This window comes from Mauremys mutica, chromosome 16 (genome assembly GCF_020497125.1).
Source record: "Mauremys mutica isolate MM-2020 ecotype Southern chromosome 16, ASM2049712v1, whole genome shotgun sequence".
In the NCBI taxonomy this organism is placed as follows: domain Eukaryota; kingdom Metazoa; phylum Chordata; order Testudines; family Geoemydidae; genus Mauremys; species Mauremys mutica.
The window spans coordinates 32277904-32298919 of NC_059087.1; the positions used below are offsets into that span (position 1 = coordinate 32277904).

Here is a 21016-nt window from a genome sequence, read left to right on the forward strand (position 1 = left end):
TCGTTTTTTAGGGACCAAAACAGTGCTCACCAGTCACCAACCACTTTCACAAAGCAAACTGCATTTATTCTTAGGGCAAAAGCATTACAGAGAAAACATAGAAAACAATAAAAGAACCTACATGCATACTAAAAGCTTATCAGAGGTCAGAGCTCTGGTATGTGTCAGTCTTTCAAACCCTATGCTGAGTTTGCCCCTTTGGTTATGTGTTTGTCAGGTTTTAGATCAGGAACCAGACCCACCTGGACAATTCAGCAGTTTATTTATACAGCTCGGGCCTTTGATCTCTAGGAACAGGTAGTCACCAGTTACCAGTGGCTCTTTCCTCAGGGCATAGCTTCAAAAGGCTGAGTTTTTGCATAAATGCGGTTGTGGAATTTGCACTAACCATTCCCCAAGGATTCCCAGGAAACTCAACAGCTTATTTTCCCAAAAGTCCATGCCCATCTGGCACATTTCAGCCTCACTGTTTGAACTCTTTACACTTCCCAGGTCTCAAATCTGTCACAGTTCAGCGTAGGTTGATCTGAAAATCTGTCCATGAATGTCACGGTGGGAGGTGCTGGCAGCTGAGCAATTTTGAAAATCTGGCCCCAGCTTTTGGTGCTGACCTTTTAAAAATCTGGCCCTGACCTCTTTTGAAAATCATAGAATCATAGAATCTCAGGGTTGGAAGGGACCTCAGAAGGTCATCTAGTCCAACCCCCTGCTCAAAGCAGGACCAAACCCAACTAAATCATCCCAGCCAGGGCTTTGTCAAGCCTGACCTTAAAAACCTCTAAGGAAGGAGATTCCACCACCTCCCTAGGTAACCCATTCCAGTTCTTCACCACCCTACTAGTGAAAAAGTTTTTCCTAATATCCAGCCTAAACCTCCCCCTCTGCAACTTGAGACCATTACTCCTTGTTCTGTCATCTTCTACCACTGAGAACAGTCTAGATCCATCCTCTTTGGAACCCCCTTTCAGGTAGTTGAAAGCAGCTATCAAATCCCCCCTCAGTCTTCTCTTCTGCAGACTAAACAATCCCAGTTCCCTCAGCCTCTCCTCATAAGTCATGTGCTCCAGCCCCCCTAATCATTTTTGTTGCCCTCCGCTGGACTCTCTCCAATTTATCCACATCCTTCTTGTACTGTGGGGCCCAAAACTGGACACAGTACTCCAAATGAGGCCTCACCAGTGCTGAGTAGAGGGGAATGATCACTTCCCTCGATCTGCTGGAAATGCCCCTACTTATACAACCCAAAATGCCATTAGCCTTCTTGGCAACAAGGACACACTGCTGACTCATATTCAGCTTTTCGTCCACCGTAACCCCTAGGTCCTTTTCTGCAGAACTGCTGCCCAGCCATTCGGTCCCTAGTCTGTAGCAGTGCATGGGATTCTTCCGTCCTAAGTGCAGGACTCTGCACTTGTCCTGTTGAACCTCATCATATTTCTTTTGGCCCAATCCTCTAATTTGTCTAGGTCCCTCTGTATCCTATCCCTACCCTCCAGCGTATCAACCACTCCTCCCAGTTTAGTGTCATCTGCAAACTTGCTAAGGGTGCAGTCCACACCATCCTCCAGATCGTTAATGAAGATATTGAACAAAACCGGCCCCAGCACCGACCCTCGGGGCACTCCACTTGATACCGGCTGCCAACTAGACATGGAACCATTGATCACTACCCGTTGAGCCCGACCATCTAGCCAGTTTTCTATCCACCTTACCGTCCATTCATCCAGCCCATACTTCTTTGTTACATTTCCACGCAGGGCATGTAGTTGAGGATGGGTAAGTGGGATTGGGAAAGCACTGGAAGCATTTAAATTCAGAATGAGTGATCTTCAACCAGGGTGGGTTTGATTTAAATCAAATTAAATCAGGAAGACTCAGTTTAATTGTAGATTTATACATAAAAGAGCATTCTTGTTGGTTGTTATAACCTTAATACATATTCTTCACAACTCAGAGATAGATGTAGGTTTCATTTTTAGAAGATACACACTATACATGTTTAAAGCAATTTATTTTGAAAACTCTTCAGATGAGTTTTACAGCTATATCAGAAAATGAATGATTGTTTGGTTGTTTCATTTACCAAAGGTAATTGAAGCAGATATTTATGAAGTCTTTGGAAGATGAACTATCTCCAATTCAACAGGTTAATCATTAATATTTGGAGGATTTTCTTGCCATGCTGTATTAGGAGGAGACTGTCACCAGACAGACATTTAAATTGTTTTATTTAACTAAAACAACAATGTTGTTGTGATGCTCTGTACCTCGGGGGAACACCCTACACCCCCATGTTCATCTTTATAAAATGATTGTGTGGTATCCAATGCAAAGTTTGTCATGTTGGGGGTCTTCGGAAGGCTCATAATGCACTGAGCATGGTTGTTATAGTGATGTTATAGTAATTGTTACAGTAATGTTATGTTATAATTTCATGAATATAGTTATGAGGCTGAAAATGTCTCCTCATGGCTTAAAGGAAGCCCAGGCAAAAACTCTCCAAGAACAGAGAGGCAGTTCACACCTCGTCAGGGCATGGATGGGACAAACCCAGCCCAGCCTCACAGGAACAATGGACACTGGCCTAGGCAACAACAAAATAATCTGTTAGACCCTTGAGGGAGTCACCCCCTTCCTTTGGGCAGTTTGGGACTGCGATGAGGTAATGCTCACCTGACTCTGAAGGGGGCAGGGGGGCAAAGCCAAGAGGAAAGAAAGAACATGATAAAAGGGAGAGACATTTGCCATGCTCTCTCTTTCTCCCACCTACATCTACAGACACCACCACCAAGCAACTGAAATGCTGTTTAAAGGGAAGAGCCTGACTGAAAAGTAACCAGCCAGCCTGTGGTGAGAAGCATCTAAATTTTTAAGGACATTGAAAGTTTTAGATCAGCTTAGAATGCGTTTTACTTTTATTTCATTTGACCAAATCTGAATTATTAGGCTTTGACTTATAATCACTTAAATCTACCTTTATAGTTAATAAATCTGTTTATTCTATCTGAAGCAGTGCATTTGGTTTGCAGTGTGTCAGAGCCTCCCCTTGGGAGAACAAGCCTGGTACATATCAGTTTCTTTGTTAAATTGACGAACTTATATAAGCTTGCAGTGTCCAGCAGGCATATAGCAGTCAGGCCCACTCAAGGCCCACCTGGAACAAAGCTTTCCCAATTCACACTTTTCAAACAAACAAACAAACAATCAAGCACACGGTCCAACTGACAAACTGTCCCTGCAACAGACACTCAGATACTCACCAACACAGCCCCCCTAATGCAGCACTTAGCGTACCTCCTCTCGGACAGATGCCAGACAAACTCCCTCTGTTAGCCTCTGCTGTTCGCCGCTCAGCTGGTTCGCTGCTGACTGCCTCTATATTGCAGTCCCTGGTTCTCATGGGAGACATTAATCACCCTGATATCTGCTGGGAGAGCAATACAGCGGTGCACAGACAATCCAGGAAGTTTTTGGAAAGTGTAGGGGACAATTTCCTGGTGCAATTGCTGGAGGAACCAACTAGGGGCAGAGCTCTTCTTGACCTGCTGCTCACAAACAGAGAAGAGTTAGTAGGGGAAGCAAAAGTGGATGGGAACCTGGGAGGCAGTGACCATGAGATGATCGAGTTCAGGATCCTGACACAAGGAAGAAAGGAGAGCAGCAGAATACGGACCCTGAACTTCAGAAAAGCAGACTTTGACTCCCTCAGGGAACCGATGGGCAGGATCCCCTGGGAAAATAACATGAAGGGGAAAGGAGTCCAGGAGAGCTGGCTGTATTTTAAAGAATCCTTATTGAGGTTGCAGGAAAAAAACATCCCGATGTGTAGGAAGAATAGTAAATATGGCAGGCGACCAGCTTGTCTTAACAGTGAAATCCTTGCTGATCTTAAACGCAAAAAAGAAGCTTACAAGAAGTGGAAGATTGGAAAAATGACCAGGGAGGAGTATAAAACTATTGCTCAGGCATGCAGGAGTGAAATCAGGAAGACCAAATCACACTTGGAGTTCAAGCTAGCAAGAGATGTTAAGAGTAACAAGAAGGGTTTCTTCAGGTATGTTAGCAACAAGAAGAAAGTCAAGGAAAGGGTGGGCCCCTTACTGAATGAGGGAGGCAACCTAGTGACAGAGGATGTGGAAAAAGCTAATGTACTCAATGATTTTTTTGCCTCTGTCTTCACAAACAAGGTCAGCTCCCAGACTGCTGCACTGGGCAGGACAGCATGGGGAGAAGGTGACCAGCCCTCTGTGGAGAAAGAAGTGGTTTGGGACTATTTAGAAAAACTGGAGAAGCACAAGTCCATGGGGCCGGATGCGCTTCATCTAAGGGTGCTAAAGGAGTTGGCAGATGTGATTGCAGAGCCATTGGCCATTATCTTTGAAAACTCATGGCGAACGGGGGAGGTCTCGGATGACTGGAAAAAGGCTAATGTAGTGCCCATCTTTAAAAAAGGGAAGGAGGAGGATCCAGGGAACTACAGGCCAGTCAGCCTCACCTCAGTCCCTGGAAAAATCATGGAGTGGGTCCTCAAGGAATCAATTCTGAAGCAATTAGAGGAGAGGAAAGTGATCAGGAACAGTCAGCATGGATTCACCAAGGACAAGTCATGCCTGACTAACCTAATTGCCTTCTATGAGGAGATAACTGGGTCTGTGGATGAGGGGAAAGCAGTGGATGTGTTATTCCTTGACTTTATCAAAGCTTTTGATACAGTCTCCCACAGTATTCTTGCCGGCAAGTTAAAGAAGTATGGGCTGGATGATTGGACTATAAGGTGGATAGAAAGCTGGCTAAATCATCGGGCTCAATGGGTAGTGATCAATGGTTCCATGTCTAGTTGGCAGCCGGTATCAAGCGGAGTGCCCCAAGGGTCGGTCCTGGGGCAGGTTTCGTTCAATATCTTCATTAATGATCTGGAGGATGGTGTGGACTGCACTCTCAGCAAGTTTGCAGATGACACTAAACTGGGAGGAGTGGTAGATACGCTGGAGGGTAAGGATACGATACAGGGGGACCTAGACAAATTAGAGGACAGGGCCAAAAGAAACCTGATGAGGTTCAACAAGGACAAGTGCAGAGTCCTGTACTTAGGACGGAAGAATCCCATTCACTGTTACAGACTAGGGTCCAAATGGCTAGGAAGCAGTTCTGCAGAAAAGGACCTAGGGGTTACAGTGGACGAGAAGCTGGATATGAGTCAACAGTGTGCCCTTGTTGCCAAGAAGGCTAACGGCATTTTGGGCTGTATAAGTAGGGGCAATGCCAGCAGATCGAGGGATGTGATCATTCCCTTCTATTCGACATTGGTGAGGCCTCATCTGGAGTACTGTGTCCAGTTTTGGGCCCCACAGTACAAGAAGGATGTGGAAAAATTGGAAAGAGTCCAGCGGAGGGCAACAAAAATGATTAGGGGGCTGGAGCACATGACTTATGAGGAGAGGCTGAGGGAACTGGGATTGTTTAGTCTGCAGAAGAGAAGAATGAGGGGGGATTTGATAGCTGCTTTCAACTACCTGAAAGGGGGTTCCAAAGAGAATGGAGCTAGGCTGTTCTCAGTGGTACTTGATGCCAGAACAAGGAGTAATGGTCTCAAGTTGCAGTGGGGGAGGTTTAGGTTGGACATTAGGAAAAACTTTTTCACTAGGAGGGTGGTGAAGCACTGGAATGGGTTACCTAGGGAGGTGGTGGAATCTCCTTCCTTAGAAGTTTTTAAGGCCCGGCTTGACAAAGCCCTGGCTGGGATGATTTAGTTGGGAATTGGTCCTGCTTTGAGCAGGGGGTTGAACTGGATGATCTCTTGAGGCCCCTTCCAACCCTGATATTCTATGATTGCAGCAGCACTCCAGCCATGCCTCCTTCCTCACAGCTATGCCAAAGGTACACCAGCTGACTGGATCCATCAGCACAAAGGGACCAGAATTCTTAGTTTCTTATCCCTTCCTCACAGTGGTGTTCTGAGGTTAAAATTCATTAACAATTGTCAGATTCTGGCTGGGATGATTTAGTTGGGAATTGGTCCTGCTTTGAGCAGGGGGTTGGACTAGATGACCTCCTGAGGTCCCTTCCAACCCTGATATTCTATGATTCATAACTGGGCACTGCAAGACGGAGGTTCCCAGGGTTGTGTCAGGGACCGGAGATATTGGCTAGTGTCATTCGCCTGCAAGTAGCTGGGAGCAGCTTACATGCCAAAGGCTGTGTGTGAACAGCCCAGGAGTGGGGGTTCCCACAGCTGAGCAGGGTAAGGCTGGCTCCCAGAGTCAAGGATTGGAGAGGCCTAGCAGGTCACTGGTCCAGATAACACCAGAGGGGAATGTCACAGTTATGTATTCTGTTTTTTTTCTTCAACAGCAAACATATAATATTTTAACGAAACAAGCATATGAAATATTTGTTTTAAAAAAAACCCCAAAATTAAATGGACTATGTCAGCCAGGTCAACATGAGAAACTTAAAATATTGGCTTCAGCAGCTAACTCAGGGTATGTCTACACTACAGGAGTAGTTCGATTTAACTTAGGTCGAATTTGTGTATTCGACCTGATGAATTCGAATTTGTGTATCCACACTAAGGACACTAATTCGACTTTGTGAGTCCACACTAACGGGGCAAGCGTCGACATTGGAAGCGGTGCATTCTGGGCAGCTATCCCACAGTTCCCGCAGTCCCCGCTTCCCATTGGAATGCTGGGTAGAGCCCCCAATGCCTTCTGGGGGAAAAATGTGTCGAGGGTGGTTTTGGGTAACTGTCATCATTCAACCGTCACTCCCGCCCTCTCTCCTTGAAAGCGCTGGCGGGAACTCTGTTCGCGCACTTTTCTGGTCAGTGACAGCGCGGACGCCACAGCACTGCGAGCATGGAGCCCGCTGCGATCATCGCTGCACTTATGGCCGTTGTCAACTCCTCGCACCTTATCGAACACCTCTTCCACAGTCAGCTGCTGAGAAATCGGGCGAGGAGGCTCCGGCAGCGCGGTGAGGACGTGAAGTGTGAGAGTGGCACAGACCTCTCACAAAGCACGGTACGCCGCGCTGTGGAGATTATGGTGGCAATGGGTCACGTTCATGCTATGGGACGGCGATTCTGGGCCCGGGAAACAAGCACGGACTGGTGGGACCGCATAGTGCTGCAGGTCTGGGATGAATCACAGTGGCTGCGAAACTTCAGGATGCGTAAGGGCACTTTCCTTGAACTCTGTGACTTGCTGGCCCCTGCCCTGAAGCGCCAGGACACACGGATGCGAGCAGCCCTGAGTGTGCAGAAGCGAGTGGCCATAGCCCTCTGGAAACTTGCAACGCCAGACAGCTACCGGTCAGTAGCGAACCACTTTGGCGTGGGCAAATCTACCGTGGGGGTTGCTGTGATTCAAGTAGCCCACGCAATCGTTGACCTACTGCTCTCAAAGGTGGTGACCCTGGGAAACGTCCAGGTCATCATAGATGGCTTCGCCGCGATGGGATTCCCAAACTGCGGTGGGGCTATAGATGGCACTCACATCCCTATCCTGGGACCGGCCCACCAGGCCAGCCAGTATATTAACCGAAAGGGCTACTTTTCAATGGTGCTGCAAGCACTGGTGGACCATAAGGGACGTTTTACCAACATCTACGTCGGGTGGCCGGGCAAGGTTCATGACGCGCGTGTGTTCAGGAACTCTGGTCTGTTTAGATGCCTGCAGGAAGGTAGTTTCTTCCCGGAACACAAAGTAAGTGTTGGGGATGTGGAGATGCCTACAGTGATCCTCGGGGACCCAGCCTACCCGTTAATGCCCTGGCTCATGAAGCCCTATACAGGCGCCCTGGACAGTGAACAAGGAGCTCTTCAACTACCGGCTGAGCAAGTGCAGAATGGTGGTGGAGTGTGCTTTCGGACGTCTCAAGGGGAGATGGAGGAGCTTACTCACTCGCTGGGATCTCAGCGAAACCAATATCCCCATTGTTATTGCAGCTTGCTGTGTGCTCCACAATCTCTGTGAGAGCAAGGGGGAGACCTTTATGGCGGGATGGGAGGTTGAGGCAAATCGCCTGGCTGCTGATTACGCTCAGCCAGACAGCCGTGCGATTAGAAGAGCCCAGCGGGAAGCGCTGTGCATCCGGGAGGCTTTGAAAGCTAGGTTCCTCAGAGAGCAGGGTAACCTATGACTGTCCAGTCTCTTTACAGAGAAGCTGAACTTGCCCCTGTTTCAGTTACTATTGTCTTTTTTCAGCGGTTACATACCCCGTTCACCAGGTTTCCCCCCTTCCAACAGACGTTTAAAAATAAAGTTATTGGAACATTTTTAATTAACAAAGTTTTCTTTACTAACGAATTCTCGTTCAAGGGTTCCAACAGGGACGCAGACTGTGGTGGGTACGGTGTGCAGTGATGTACATACCGCTTCTACACTCGAGGACTGACGGGCTCCTGCTCCTACAGCGGTCTCTGGGGGGAGGACGGTTACAGGAGGGTGTGCAGGAAGGGGTGGGTTTGCAGGAAGGGGTGAGGGGTGTGTGGGAAGGGTGAGTAGGTGTGGGTGGATGATTGCTCTGGCTGGGGCTCAGGGCATCGGAGAGGTTCATGGCTAGGGTGGAAGGGCATGGTAAGGGCAGCCTGCCTTGCCATTTGTGGATGCCAGGCGCTCGGACCCTGGGGCAACATACACCTCCCAGACTGACCTGGGGCAGCAGACACCTCGCAGAGTGACCCGGGTGCCTAGTGACTGCACTCTGTGTGTGAGCTGCTGTTGATCCTGCCCCCATGTCTGTACCCTGTTAATGGTGGCTGTCCTATGCAATTAACAAACCCCTCCCCCAACCTTCACACAAAGTCTTCTGCAAAGAAACATGACGGAAACAGTAATGAACAGCAAACTATTTTTAACACTCAACTACACAGTTGGGGGATGAAACTGGGATTTGGGATCAGGTGAGCCAGGAAGGCAAGCAATTCTGATACTTTAGGGAATGAGAGCTGTTTGGTACATGAGCGCTCTGCTGGGGTGGAGTGACAGTTTTCACGGCCCCTAGCGCCCCTCCTTCTTGTGATTTTGGGTGAGGGGGGGACAGGACTTTGTGGCGGGGGAGGGCGGTTGCAGATACAGTTCAGGGGGGCTCTCTGCTCCTGCCTGCGGTCCTGCAGAACATCCACAAGGCGCCGGAGCGTGTCCGTTTGCTCCCTCATTAGTCCAAGCAGCGTTTGAGTCGCCTGCTGGTCTTCCTGCCGCCACCTGTCCTCCCGTTCGCTGTGTGAGCGCTGCTGCTGAGAGAGGGTCTCCCTCCACTGGCTCTGCTGGGCCGCCTTGGCTCTGGAGCTGGCCATCAGTTCAGAGAACATCTCGTCCCGAGTCTTTTTCTTTCGCCGCCTAATCTGCGCCAGCCTCTGTGAGGGGGATGCCGGGGCAGTTCGGGAAAGAGCCGCAGCTGTGTGATGTGAAAAAGGAAGTGATTTCCTTCCAAAGATACATGTTTGCGAACACTGAACACAGTCTACTCAGTTTCTGTGAACAAGACCATACAGGGCACCTAATCTCATGTGCTCTCAGGACAAGTTCGAATTTTCGGCATTCGCTTTCATTGCCTGGGGTCTTGCACTGGAGATCGGACAAGCGGGGCAGGACAGCAGAATCCGTGTAGCAGCCAGGCCTGGTAAGCCGGAAACTTTAGGCTGCTTAACAGTTAATGGATAGCAGGGCCCTCCTGCTGCAGGCAATCTGGAAAGCATAAAGTCTGACCCTGTTCCAGCCCCTCGCGGCTGTCCCCGGGAAAGATCCCTGTATGCTTTTCCTCTGCAGCCTACAACACGTGGCTGTTAAACGACGGTCATTGTTATGCAAAGGAAAAGTCAAGCATTCACAATAGTAACATTAAAGTAATTCCCCTAATTAGATGCAGCAGTCGCCGAGCGAGATCACCCTGAGGCGGGTCTCCAGGACAAACAGAGAGCGAATGCTGCGTGAATCCCTGCACAGACCAGGGCCTTATGCTGCCATGCTGGTCGAGGCGATGCTCCCATTATACCTCCTGATGGCCTGGCGCGGAAAAGTGTGCTTCCACGGAGCACCCAACAAGGCACCTCTCCCCAGGAACCTCCTGCGGAGGCTTTTCGAGTACCTCTCAGAGAGCTTCGTTGAACTGTCCCAAGAGGATTTTTGTTCGATACCTATATGCATTGACCTTCTTTTTATATAGTTTTTATTCCTGTTTTGTTAAGAAATAAATGTTTACATGTTTATAGCACTTACCGACTGATCCTTCCCCTGATTCGGAGTCCGGGTTAACGGCCGGGGAGGGTTGGTAGGGGATCTCTGTGAGGGTGATGAAGAGATCCTGGCTGTCGGGGAAAGCAGTATTGTAACCGCTGTCGCCTGCCTCGTCCTCCACAAACCCTTCCTCATCTTCCCCATCGGCGAACATCGCCGAGAAACTGCCCCTCGACACTATCCCATCCTCAGAGTCCACGGTCACTGGTGGGGCAGTGGTGGCAGACCCACCGAGAATGGCATGCAGTGCCTCGTAGAAGCGGCATGTCTGGGGCTGGGCTCTGGAGCGTCCGTTTGCCGCTTTGATTTTTTGGTAGCCTTGTCTCAGGTCCTTGATTTTCACGCGGCACTGCGTTGTATCCCGGCTGTATCCTCTGAGTGCCATGGCTTTGGAGACCTTCTCGTAGGTCTTTGCATTCCGTTTTTTGGAGCGCAGCTCCGAAAGCACAGACTCATCGCCCCACACAGCGATCAGATCCAAGACTTCCCGGTCAGTCCATGCTGGGGCCCTCTTTCTACTCTGAGATTGCATGGACTCCTCTGCTGGAGAGCTCTGCATCGCTGCCAGTGCTGCTGAGCTTGCCACGACGTCCACACAGGAAATGAGATTCAAACTGGCCAGACAGGAAAAGAAATTCAAATTTTCCCGGTGCTTTTCCTGTATGGCTGATCAGAACATCTGAGCTCGGACTGCTGTCCAGAGCGTCAACAGAGTGGTGCAGTGTGGGATAGCTCCCGGAGCTAGTAAGTTCGATTTCCATCCACACCTAGCCTAATTCGACATAGCCATGTCGAATTTAGCGCTACTCCCCTCGTCGGGGTGGAGTACCGAATTCGAACTAAAGAGCCCTCTAGGTCGAATTAAACGGCTTCCTGGTGTGGACGGGTGCACGGTTAATTCGAATTAACGCTGCTAAATTCGAATTAAAGTCCTAGTGTGGACCAAGCCTCAGTCATCTTCATCTTCATTTTCCTGTTTGTTCATAATCTGGAAAAGAAAAACAAGCTTTCCTGCTTTTTCAGGTCCCAAATGATTTCTCAATTTGAAATGAATTAGTCCAAAGGAAGAAAATACTCTTTCTACACCGGCAGAAGAAGCCACTACTGTTAAAAGTGAGATTATCACTTCAACAGTCTCTGAATCCAAGTGCTTAAGTGACTTCCACCAGTTCATTGGTATGACTTTCTTTAAAACATCATCAGCAAACATATATTTCTTGAATGGTTCACCCTTAGCTCTGAAGTTTATTATAGTTGGCATTATGGAGGGATGATTGATGGATGTCCATGTCATAGCCAACTCCTCCTCTTCAGCAGATAAAGTTTGACCCTGGTACTGAATATTGAGAATATTTGCAAGAAAATGAGCTGGAGATAGTACTTGTCCCATTCGTTAACTCTGTCATTGCATATTTCTCTTTTTAAGATCTCACTCAGTTCCTTCCAGATTTCAACAGCATCAGCAATAAAACAGCTATTTCCCCTGCATTTTGTTCAAGGCTACAGAAATAGGCTTCAGGGTACTCAACATGTGTTCAACATTTCTCTTAAGCCCAATGTTGAGAACTTTGGCTGTGACAGTGCCATCTGTTTTTTCACGATTTTGTTCACAAACTGTCGTCAGATTAGGCCAGTGCTTGATATAGTGCTCAAAAAGTCCACTACAGAGTTCCATCGCATGTCTTCTGGGAGAGTTAGCTTGGTTCCTCCCACTTTTTTCAGAGCAGCTGCTGCAAAGTGGTTGTTGTGGAAGTATTTTGCAATTTCAACAACTTTATTATTATTATAGCCTTTATTTCTGGAACACTGAAGTCTTTGGTTAGGAGGTGCATCAAATGAGCACTGCAACTGTATGTTATTAGCTTGGGACTCTCTTCCAAATAATGTCTTCTCATCTTGGATACATTTGCAGCATTGTCTGTCTGTGACCAAGCAGCATACTACACATCTGAATTTTTTTTCACAGTTTGTTATAGCTTTTACTGCTACTTCTTGTAAGTATTCTGCTGTGTGTGCATTTCCTGATGTATCAATTGTTTCTGTAAGGAAGACATTCCCTTCTTCTGTTGTCACACAAGCACATACAACAGGTTCATTGTGGACATTGCTCCACCCATCAAGATTCAGGTTAACAATTTTACCCTCTAGACCTTTTGCACACTGCTCAATTTCTCTTTCATACACTTTATCCAGCAATTTGCCTGCGACATCTGCTCTGTTGGGTTGACTGTATCCTGGTCTTAATGACTGAACCATGTTAATGAAGTGTGGGTTCTCAATCATACAGAAAGGAGAGTCCGTTGCATAAACAAACCAGGCAATTTTTTCATCAATTACCTCTTTTTGTAATCTGCTGGTTCTTATCACAAACTTATCTATGGTTGTTTCTGGATGATGGAGTTTTTTTAAGTTTTTGCTACAGGTCATATACTGTGGCTATGTGACATACATGGTGTGAATGAAACACTATCTTTAGCAGGTATCAGAGGGGTAGCCGTGTTAGTCTGGATCTGTAAAAGCAGCAAAGAGTCCTGTGGCACCTTATAGACTAACAGACGTTTTGGAGCATGAGCTTTCATGGGTGAATCCGACAAAGTGGGTATTCACCCACGAAAGCTCATGCTCCAAAACTTCTGTTAGTCTATAAGGTGCCACAGGACTCTTTGCTGCTTATCTTTAGCAGATAACTCTGAAACTATAGAAAATGATGGTGATCATGAAGGTGGATAGTCTTCAGAATCCTGTATGTTGAGGATGGATTCTCCTAAACAAAATAAGTCAATGCAGTTATTTAATTATTATTACCATACTGCTCATTAATCTGAAGATCCTGCTTGTTCAGACATGTTCCTTTCATCATCTTCAACGCAGCTTTCTCCTGAGAAGGAACACTTCTCATGATGATGTTTCATTTGAGAAACCAGACCTTGCATTTCTTTGTTGCCCTGTTTGCATTTTGCACGCATGCCTGTCTTACCCAGAGGTAGAGGAACTTCATTAAAATATTCCCAAACTGGGTTTCTTTTACGGCCTGCTGCCATTATAGGTTTTCCCTTCTAGTGAGAGAATGGTATGATAGATCTCAAATCAATGAAGGCTACACTCAGAATGACCTCAAAATGTCTGGAATATGTTGCTCAAACAGTTTCACTTTTGTTTCTACTGCCTGTCTCTCCCTTCTCACATTTATCTCCAGACTTCTTCTCCTTGTCCAGATCTATTTCACCCGCAACAATCTTCTAGTCATTGAACTTTTTGAAACTTTGCACTTTATGGGCATGGCTACACATGCAGATGTAGAGAGCTGTGAGTTAAACCCGCCTTCGTAGAGCGCAGTAGGGAAAGCGCTGCAGTCTGGCCACACTGACAGCTTCAAGCGCACTGGCATGGCCACATTTGCGGCACTTGCAGCGGCATTGGGAGTGGTGCATTATGGGCAGCTATCCCAGCATGCAAGTGACTGCAACGTGCTTTTCAAATAGGGGGGTGGGGTGGAGTGTGGCAGGGAGTGTGTTGTGTATATGTGGGGGGAGAGAGAGTGGGTTTTTGGGGTGCTGAGAGTGTGTCAGCATGCTGTGTTGTAAGTTCAGACCCCCCTCCCCACCTGCCTCTCTCTCACTCACTCAAAGCAAACAGTAAATGTTTGCTTTTTCTTGGAGCTGATAAGCAGCTGGCTTCTCCGAAACAGAGCTTGGAAAGGGCATTTCTGCATTCCTGCAGCTGATTTCACAACAATGACAAGAGTGGCCACTTGATTTAAGGGGATTATGGGACGTTTCCAGAGGCTGATCAGAGCGCAGTAATGCAACACCTCGTTCACACTGGTGCTGCGGCGCTCCAGCGGGGGCGCAGCAAACGTTATTCCACTCGCTGAGGTGGAGAACCAGCAGTGCTGTAGCTGCGGAGTCAGAGCGCTCTATGTGCCTTGCCAGTGTGGACAGGAAATGAGCTATAGCACCCGGGGCTTCTTTATTGTGCTGTAACTCGCAAGTGTAGCCAAGGCCTTAGAGAGAGGTAAGGGATTGACTGTGTACACAAATTTGCAGAGGGACAATAGGGTTGAGGTCTGTTATTTTTCTCCACTATATATTATTTATTTAAAAACATTTTTGCTGTTAACAAGTATGTTGTCTCTGGAAACACAAATCCACAGTTTGAGAACTGCAAAACTAAGCATCTCCAATGGTATCTTCTAGACTGAACGCCATTGGGTAGATAGAAAGATTAACCTAAATAATCTATACAGAAGCCCCTGGAACCCCATAAAATTGTGTCCCTAATCCATGAATTTTTGGAACTCATTTACAAAACTTTTCTTAAACATGACATGAATATATTGTCTCATACTATAGAATTAGAATTTATAATCCCTATTCCATGATGCAATATCTTTGAGCTATTATGTATCTTAATTAAAACTATCTTTAGATAGGTTTTTCCCTCAAAAAGCATTTTATCAAAAAAATCTGATTTAAATAAAAAAAATCTGATTTTTTTTAATTTATTTTTTTTAAATCATGGATTTTTATCCACCCTGTCTTCAATCTGAGTAGTTCTTGTGGGTAAGATTTTATTTCTTAGTGCTTGTCTATATAGAGACTTAGTGCATGGCAAGATGGGGCGTAAATCTACAGTGCCCTAAGCTTGCTGTGCACTAACTGGCCATGTGGACCCTGCTACCGCACATTAAAAGCTCTGTAGTGCACTCCCTGGCAAGCTTGTGTGCTGTAGATTTACACCATGGCTTGATGTGCGCAAAGTCTCTGTATGGACAAGCCCTTAGGCATTGTGTTTTCTGTCAGGATATTAAGGGAATGCACTGTTTTCTTTACAGAACAATCCTCTGCCCATCATAGTAGAGTCGAGTAAAAATAGGAAGGGTGAAACTGATGCAGATCCAGGCTGCAAAAATGAAGCATCTTTTCTTAACCCTCAAGACACAGGTAAAGGTCCTGCTTTAAAAATAAAAGGCTCCTGAACAACTGCATTAATGACACAGTACATGTGTTTCACCAACTGACCTGCCCTGGGTGAGCAGAATTTTTCCAGGATGGCTTAACATTGTAGAATCATGAAATGAAGAACTGAAAAGGACCTGCAGAGGTCATCTAGTTCAGCCCCTCCCCCACCCACCCTGTGTTGAGGCAGGATTAAGTAAACCCATCCCTGACAGGGGTTGTCTAAACTGCTCTTAAAAAGCAAATTGGGTTGGATTCATTAAGAGGATAACAGTGGGCCTTGATATGTATGTTTAGTTTGTAAAATGTTAACAGTAAATGGAATTCTTATCATCTTATCACTTTGTCCTCCACTTCTGCATCTCAGCAAATTGTTCTAATACATAGAAAATAGATATTTCATCATTATTGAATTGTATTATCTACATTTATAACGATCCTATTGTCCTCTGGATATCTACAGTCAGACATTACAAATCCCACCTATATGTTAAAACTGAACAAATGTGAATAATCACCAAATTGTCCCTCTCAAAATCAAGCTTCTGATACTGTAAATTTATACATAACTTTCCAAGCTCTCAAATACAGCTTGTGAAATGCCACCACTAAGTGGACAATTCAGTAAATTGTATTTTAGTCAATTAAAAATATTGAGTTTTAGTATAAATTTCTGGATAAGGGTTTATGTAAGTAATTTGCTGCACACTGAGATGAGAATATACCACAGAGTGTTTGTTTCTGAGAATGAAATGTCAGCACTGTCTGAAAACAAAGTGCAACTTCAAAGCCACCATGAGATTTTGATCTATCAAATCCAGTCACGCTGCTGGACACTGTCTTTAAGGTAGACACAGCTGACAAATTATAATGTTTATGTTTTAGGTAAAAAAGAAGACATGGGAGTGAAGGGGTCAGACAGAGTACCCTGCACTAAGGCTTCTCAGCAGGTGAGCATCACTGTGGCTTGCTTGTGATTAGCACTAAGGCCTTGGCTACACTTGGAGTTACAGCGCAATAAAGCCGCCCACAGCGCTGTAACTCACTCCCTGTCCACAATGGCAAGGCACATACAGTGCCGTGTCTCCTTGGCTACAGCGCTGCAGGTACTCCACCTACCCGAGTGGAATAACAGCTGCTGCGGAGTGGCTGAGACGCTGGTGCTCCAGTGTAAACGGGGAGTAATCTTATTACGCAGTGATTGACCTCCGGAAACTCCCCATAATCCTTTTAAGTGAAGGTTCCTCTCTTTGTTTTGTTGTATACTCCGGGCTCCGGGAGCTGCTTATCAAAAAAACAAACACAGCAACTGTTTGCTGTAAATGAGTAGAGGCAGGTGGGGGGCTCCCTTTGGAACGCCCACAGCTAATGTTTGCTTGAAAAGAGAGGCGGGGGGGTCCCTTTCAGGGGGCAGCTGCTTATCTGGTCTGTGAGAAAAAACAAACAGCTGCTGTTTGCTTTCAGTGAGTGAGAGAGGAGTGGAGGATGGAGGGGGGTTGGAACTTGCAAGGCAGGATGCTGACACAGTGTGGGCACTCCAAAAACCCACTCAATCTCCCCCCCATGCTCCCTGTCACACTCCACCCCACCTCCTCTTTTGAAAAGCATGTTGCAGCCACTTGAACGCTGGGATAGCTGCCCATAATGCACCGCTCCCAATGCCGCTGCAAATGTGGCCACGACAGTGCGCTGGCAGCTGTCAGTGTGGCCAGACTGCAGTGCTTTCCCTACTTAGCTGTACGAAGACAGGTTTAACTCCCAGCGCTGTACAGCTGCAACTGTAGCCATACCCTAAGAAACTCCCAGAGAACTGGAATTCACTGCCAACTCCTTTTATTTTGTCTAGGAGCTTACTAGGATTTTTTTTTTAAAAAGAATGAAACATAAATATGATTAAGAATATCAACAATTTTATTAAATAGGATAAAAGTTTGTAAAGGATATAAACTCTCATGGCCCAGGGCATAAACCCTGACTGATGGGGTTTACAAAGACAAGGTGAGTAAGGTAACATCTTTTATTGGACAAACTTCTGTTAGTGAAAGAGACAAGTGTTCGAGCTATACAGCACTTTTCTTCAGGTCTGGGAAAGACATGACTACAACAACACTGCATACAACAATGAAAGAAACTTTGTATTGGCAGTTTATTCCATAACTGTCTTGTACAAGAGTTTTTGCACATTTCTCTGGAGCATCTAGTATTGGCCATTGTGGAGAAAGGATACCAGACTGGATGGGTCTTTGGCCTAACCTGGCTTCTTTCCCTCTTGGCATTGTGGAGCAGCATTCCTCAATGAATATATGCAACACCACAAGTGGTGTTTGGGGGTTATTTGGATCTACTGGCCAAAATTGGATCCCTCATCCCCACCCCAAGAGGGAGTGCATGGGCCATAGGCTCTGTTGGTTCTTTGTCTTTAGGTAACAGGTTTGTCAAAGCGCTGCAGAAAACTTCTTTACAAAGCCCATTTATTTGAACATTGACCAGGAGCCTAGAATTTGATTTTATACATCACATTTCATACTTGGGGATCTATGCACTCGTCTCCATTGAAAAATCAATATTCACTCGCCAGAATGTCTAAGAAACTAATATTTTCCTGTGCAATGTCTCAGATACCATGGGACGAACACGACTGGTAAGCTAGTGCCAGCCACCGAACAATCAGTCTCCAAACAACTCAGGGCTTGATCCCATTGACTTGAATGGTGCAGGACTAAGCGCTTACACAGTGAGTTAGTTTGAATGATACAAGAAATGCTCCACGAGCATATTTGCATGATGATAGATCGTGAGATGTCTGTCTTTCACCCACACAGCAAGTGGAGACCTCAGCTTAACATATCATTCAAAGGGTGGCACCTCTATTTATCCCCTAGTACTGCACTGTGGTGTCAGCATTGGATAGGAGCCTAAACACTGTTGTGGGAATTCGAACCCATGACTCTCTAACTCAGAGATAAGAATGTGCTACCAAGTGAGCTTTGCCTTTCAGCAGCTAAACTATCCCTGTCTGAAACATTTGCCTTGTCTCTCAAAGATGAAGATCTGTGCCCAAATTGATCTTTATCAAACATTAACCACATCTTTCTCTGAAGTACAACCTCCAGTTTCCTTCTGATTTGTTGTTTATTCCATCATCGGTGTGAAAACAGGAGGCTTTTTTTTGTCCTACTGAATCATGCTCTGACATCCTTCGTGTAACATCATGTTCTATTCATAGCATCAGACACATACCTCATGCAGTGTGATGAACTTCAGTTGGCACACAGTGGTGTTGGCAAGGAATTGTGAAGGTGGTGCTCAGAACCACAACGTTGGTGATTGAAAAAACGGAGGAGTCGCTCTACCTATTGAACACCTCTAAAGAATATTCACCCCTCAAATCCATCTGCATTGCACTGCACTGATCTGCTTGACAAGGGTTTCTTCACTTTGACTCTTTAGTACCACTTTTATTGGCAAAAAATTCATCATGGAAGATTAGAAGTTGGCTGATTTTTTTGTTTTTAAGTCAATTTCGGGGAAAATGAAATCAGGTCACTAGTCAGAAGAAGCAGATCATCCTGATAAAGCCATTGTTAATTTGAATTAATCATTATTTTCCATACCAAAGGGACTTTCCTTTCTTTATATATGAGTAGAAAGGAGGCAAACCAAATGACCAGTATAGATTCCACTTGAATCAGGAAGCCAGAGTATTGAGTGAAGTTTGTGGGTTGATTCATAGATTCTAGGACTGGAAGGGACCTCGAGAGGTCATTGAGTCCAGTCCCCTGCCCTCATGGCAGGACCAAATACTGTCTAGACCATCCCGGATAGACATTTATCTAACCTACTCTTAAATATCTCTAGAGATGGAGATTCCACAACCTCCCTAGGCACGTTATTCCAGTGTTTAACCACCCTGACAGTTAGGAACTTTTTCCTAATGTCCTAAACCTCCCTTGCTGCAGTTTAAGCCCATTGCTTCTTGTTCTATCCTTCGAGGCTAAGGTGAACAAGTTTTCTCCCTCCTCCTGATGACACCCTTTTAGATACCTGAAAACTGCTATCATGTCCCCTCTCAGTCTTCTCTTTTCCAAACTAAACAAACCCAATTCTTTCAGCCTTCCTTCATAGGTCACGTTCTCAAGACCTTTAATCATTCTTGTTGCTCTTCTCTGGACCCTCTCCAATTTCTCCACATCTTTCTTGAAATGCGGTGCCCAGAACTGGACACAATACTCCAGTTGAAGCCTGACCAGCGCAGAGTAGAGCAGAAGAATGACTTCTCGTGTCTTGCTCACAACATACCTCTTAATGCATCCCAGAATCATGTTTGCTTTTTTTGCAACAGCATCACACTGTTGACTCATATTTAGCTTGTGGTCCACTATAACCCTGTAGCAGGGTGGTTACCCTGCTCCTGCTCTGAAGGGCTTAAAACAGCCCTGGGGGAAGGTTGTGGCTGGGTGCTGCTAAGCTGGGCTGATTGGGAAGTGGCTGCAGCTGGGCCACGCCCCAAGGAGGCCACAGCTGGCCTGTATAAAGAGGCTAGGAGCCAGGAGCTCAACGGTCTCTCTCTGTTTATAGAGGGAGAAGGGCCTGGTTGCAGGGAGCTAGAGACAGGGTACCTGAGTGGAGCAGGGCTGGGGAAAGGCAGAGGAGCTGAGGAGCTCCAGCCTGGAAAGCCCCAGGCTGCGGCCTAGCATTGGGCTAATAGATACTGGGGGATGCGGAGGGCAGCCCGAGGGTAGCCAAGGCAGCAGGTCCAAACCCAACCTGATACTGCAGTCTGCCCCAGGGCGCAGGGGGCTAGAAAATGACTGGCAGTAACTGAGGTGAGGTGGGGACAGTAAGTGGGGATTCCTCTGGGAGGGGGAGACCCTGAGAGAAAGGGGTTACTGCCAGGGGGCAGCACCCCAGGCACAAGGGCACCAGGTCTGGGAGGGACACGGGGGCCAGAGGACAGGCAGATCACCAGCCTGCAGCGGGTGCTCGAGGCTGGAAATCGAGCTAATTCCCAGAAATCACCAGCAGGAGGCGCCGCAGGGTGAGTCTGCTCCTCTCCAAACCCCTAGATCCCTTTCTGCTGTACTCCTTCCTAGACAGTCTCTTCCCATTCTGTATGTGTGAAACTGATTGTTCCTTCCTAAGTGGAGCACTTTGCATTTGTCTTTGTTAAACTTCATCCTGTTTACCTCAGACCATTTCTCCAATTTGTCCAGATCATTTTGAATTATGACCCTGTCCTCCAAAGCAGTTGCAATCCCTCCCAGTTTGGTATCATCTGCAAACTTAATAAGCGTACTTTCTATGCCAATGTCTAAGTCGTTGATGAAGATATTGAACAGAGCCAGTCCCAAAACAGATCCCTGCAGAACCCCACTTGTTATACCTTTCCAGCTTTTTCAACCTTCTGAAATAAAAAGTTGTCTGCAATGCAGTCCAAGAACTTATTGGATGGTCTGTGCCCTGCTGTGTTATTTTCCCAACATATATCTGGATAGTTGAAGTCCCCCATCACCACCAAATCTTGGGCTTTGGATGATTTTGTTAGTTGTTTAAAAAAAGCCTCATCCACCTCTTCCACCTGGTTAGGTGGCCTGTAGTAGACTCCTAGCATGACATCACCCTTGTTTTTTACCCCTTTTAGCCTAACCCAGAGACACTCAACACTTCCGTCTCTTATGGCCATCTCCACCTCAGTCCAAGTGTGTACATTTTTAATATATAAGGCAACACCTCCTCCCTTTTTCCCCTGTCTATCCTTCCTGAGCAAGCTGTACCCATCCACACCAACATTAAGTATTGGCAGATGTGGTCAAGTGTAGG

At 46.4% G+C, this 21016-nt stretch overlaps 1 protein-coding gene across 1 annotated transcript in view; it reads left to right on the top strand.

Moving 5' to 3' along the window:
- Positions 1–21016, top strand: part of HORMAD2 (HORMA domain containing 2) — an 86190-nt gene that overhangs the window by 50740 nt on the left and 14434 nt on the right. The window contains exons 11-12 of the mRNA XM_044989535.1: positions 15073–15181; positions 16082–16146. Of these exons, the coding sequence (XP_044845470.1) occupies positions 15073–15181; positions 16082–16146 (174 nt within the window). The remainder of the gene's footprint in view (positions 1–15072; positions 15182–16081; positions 16147–21016) is intronic.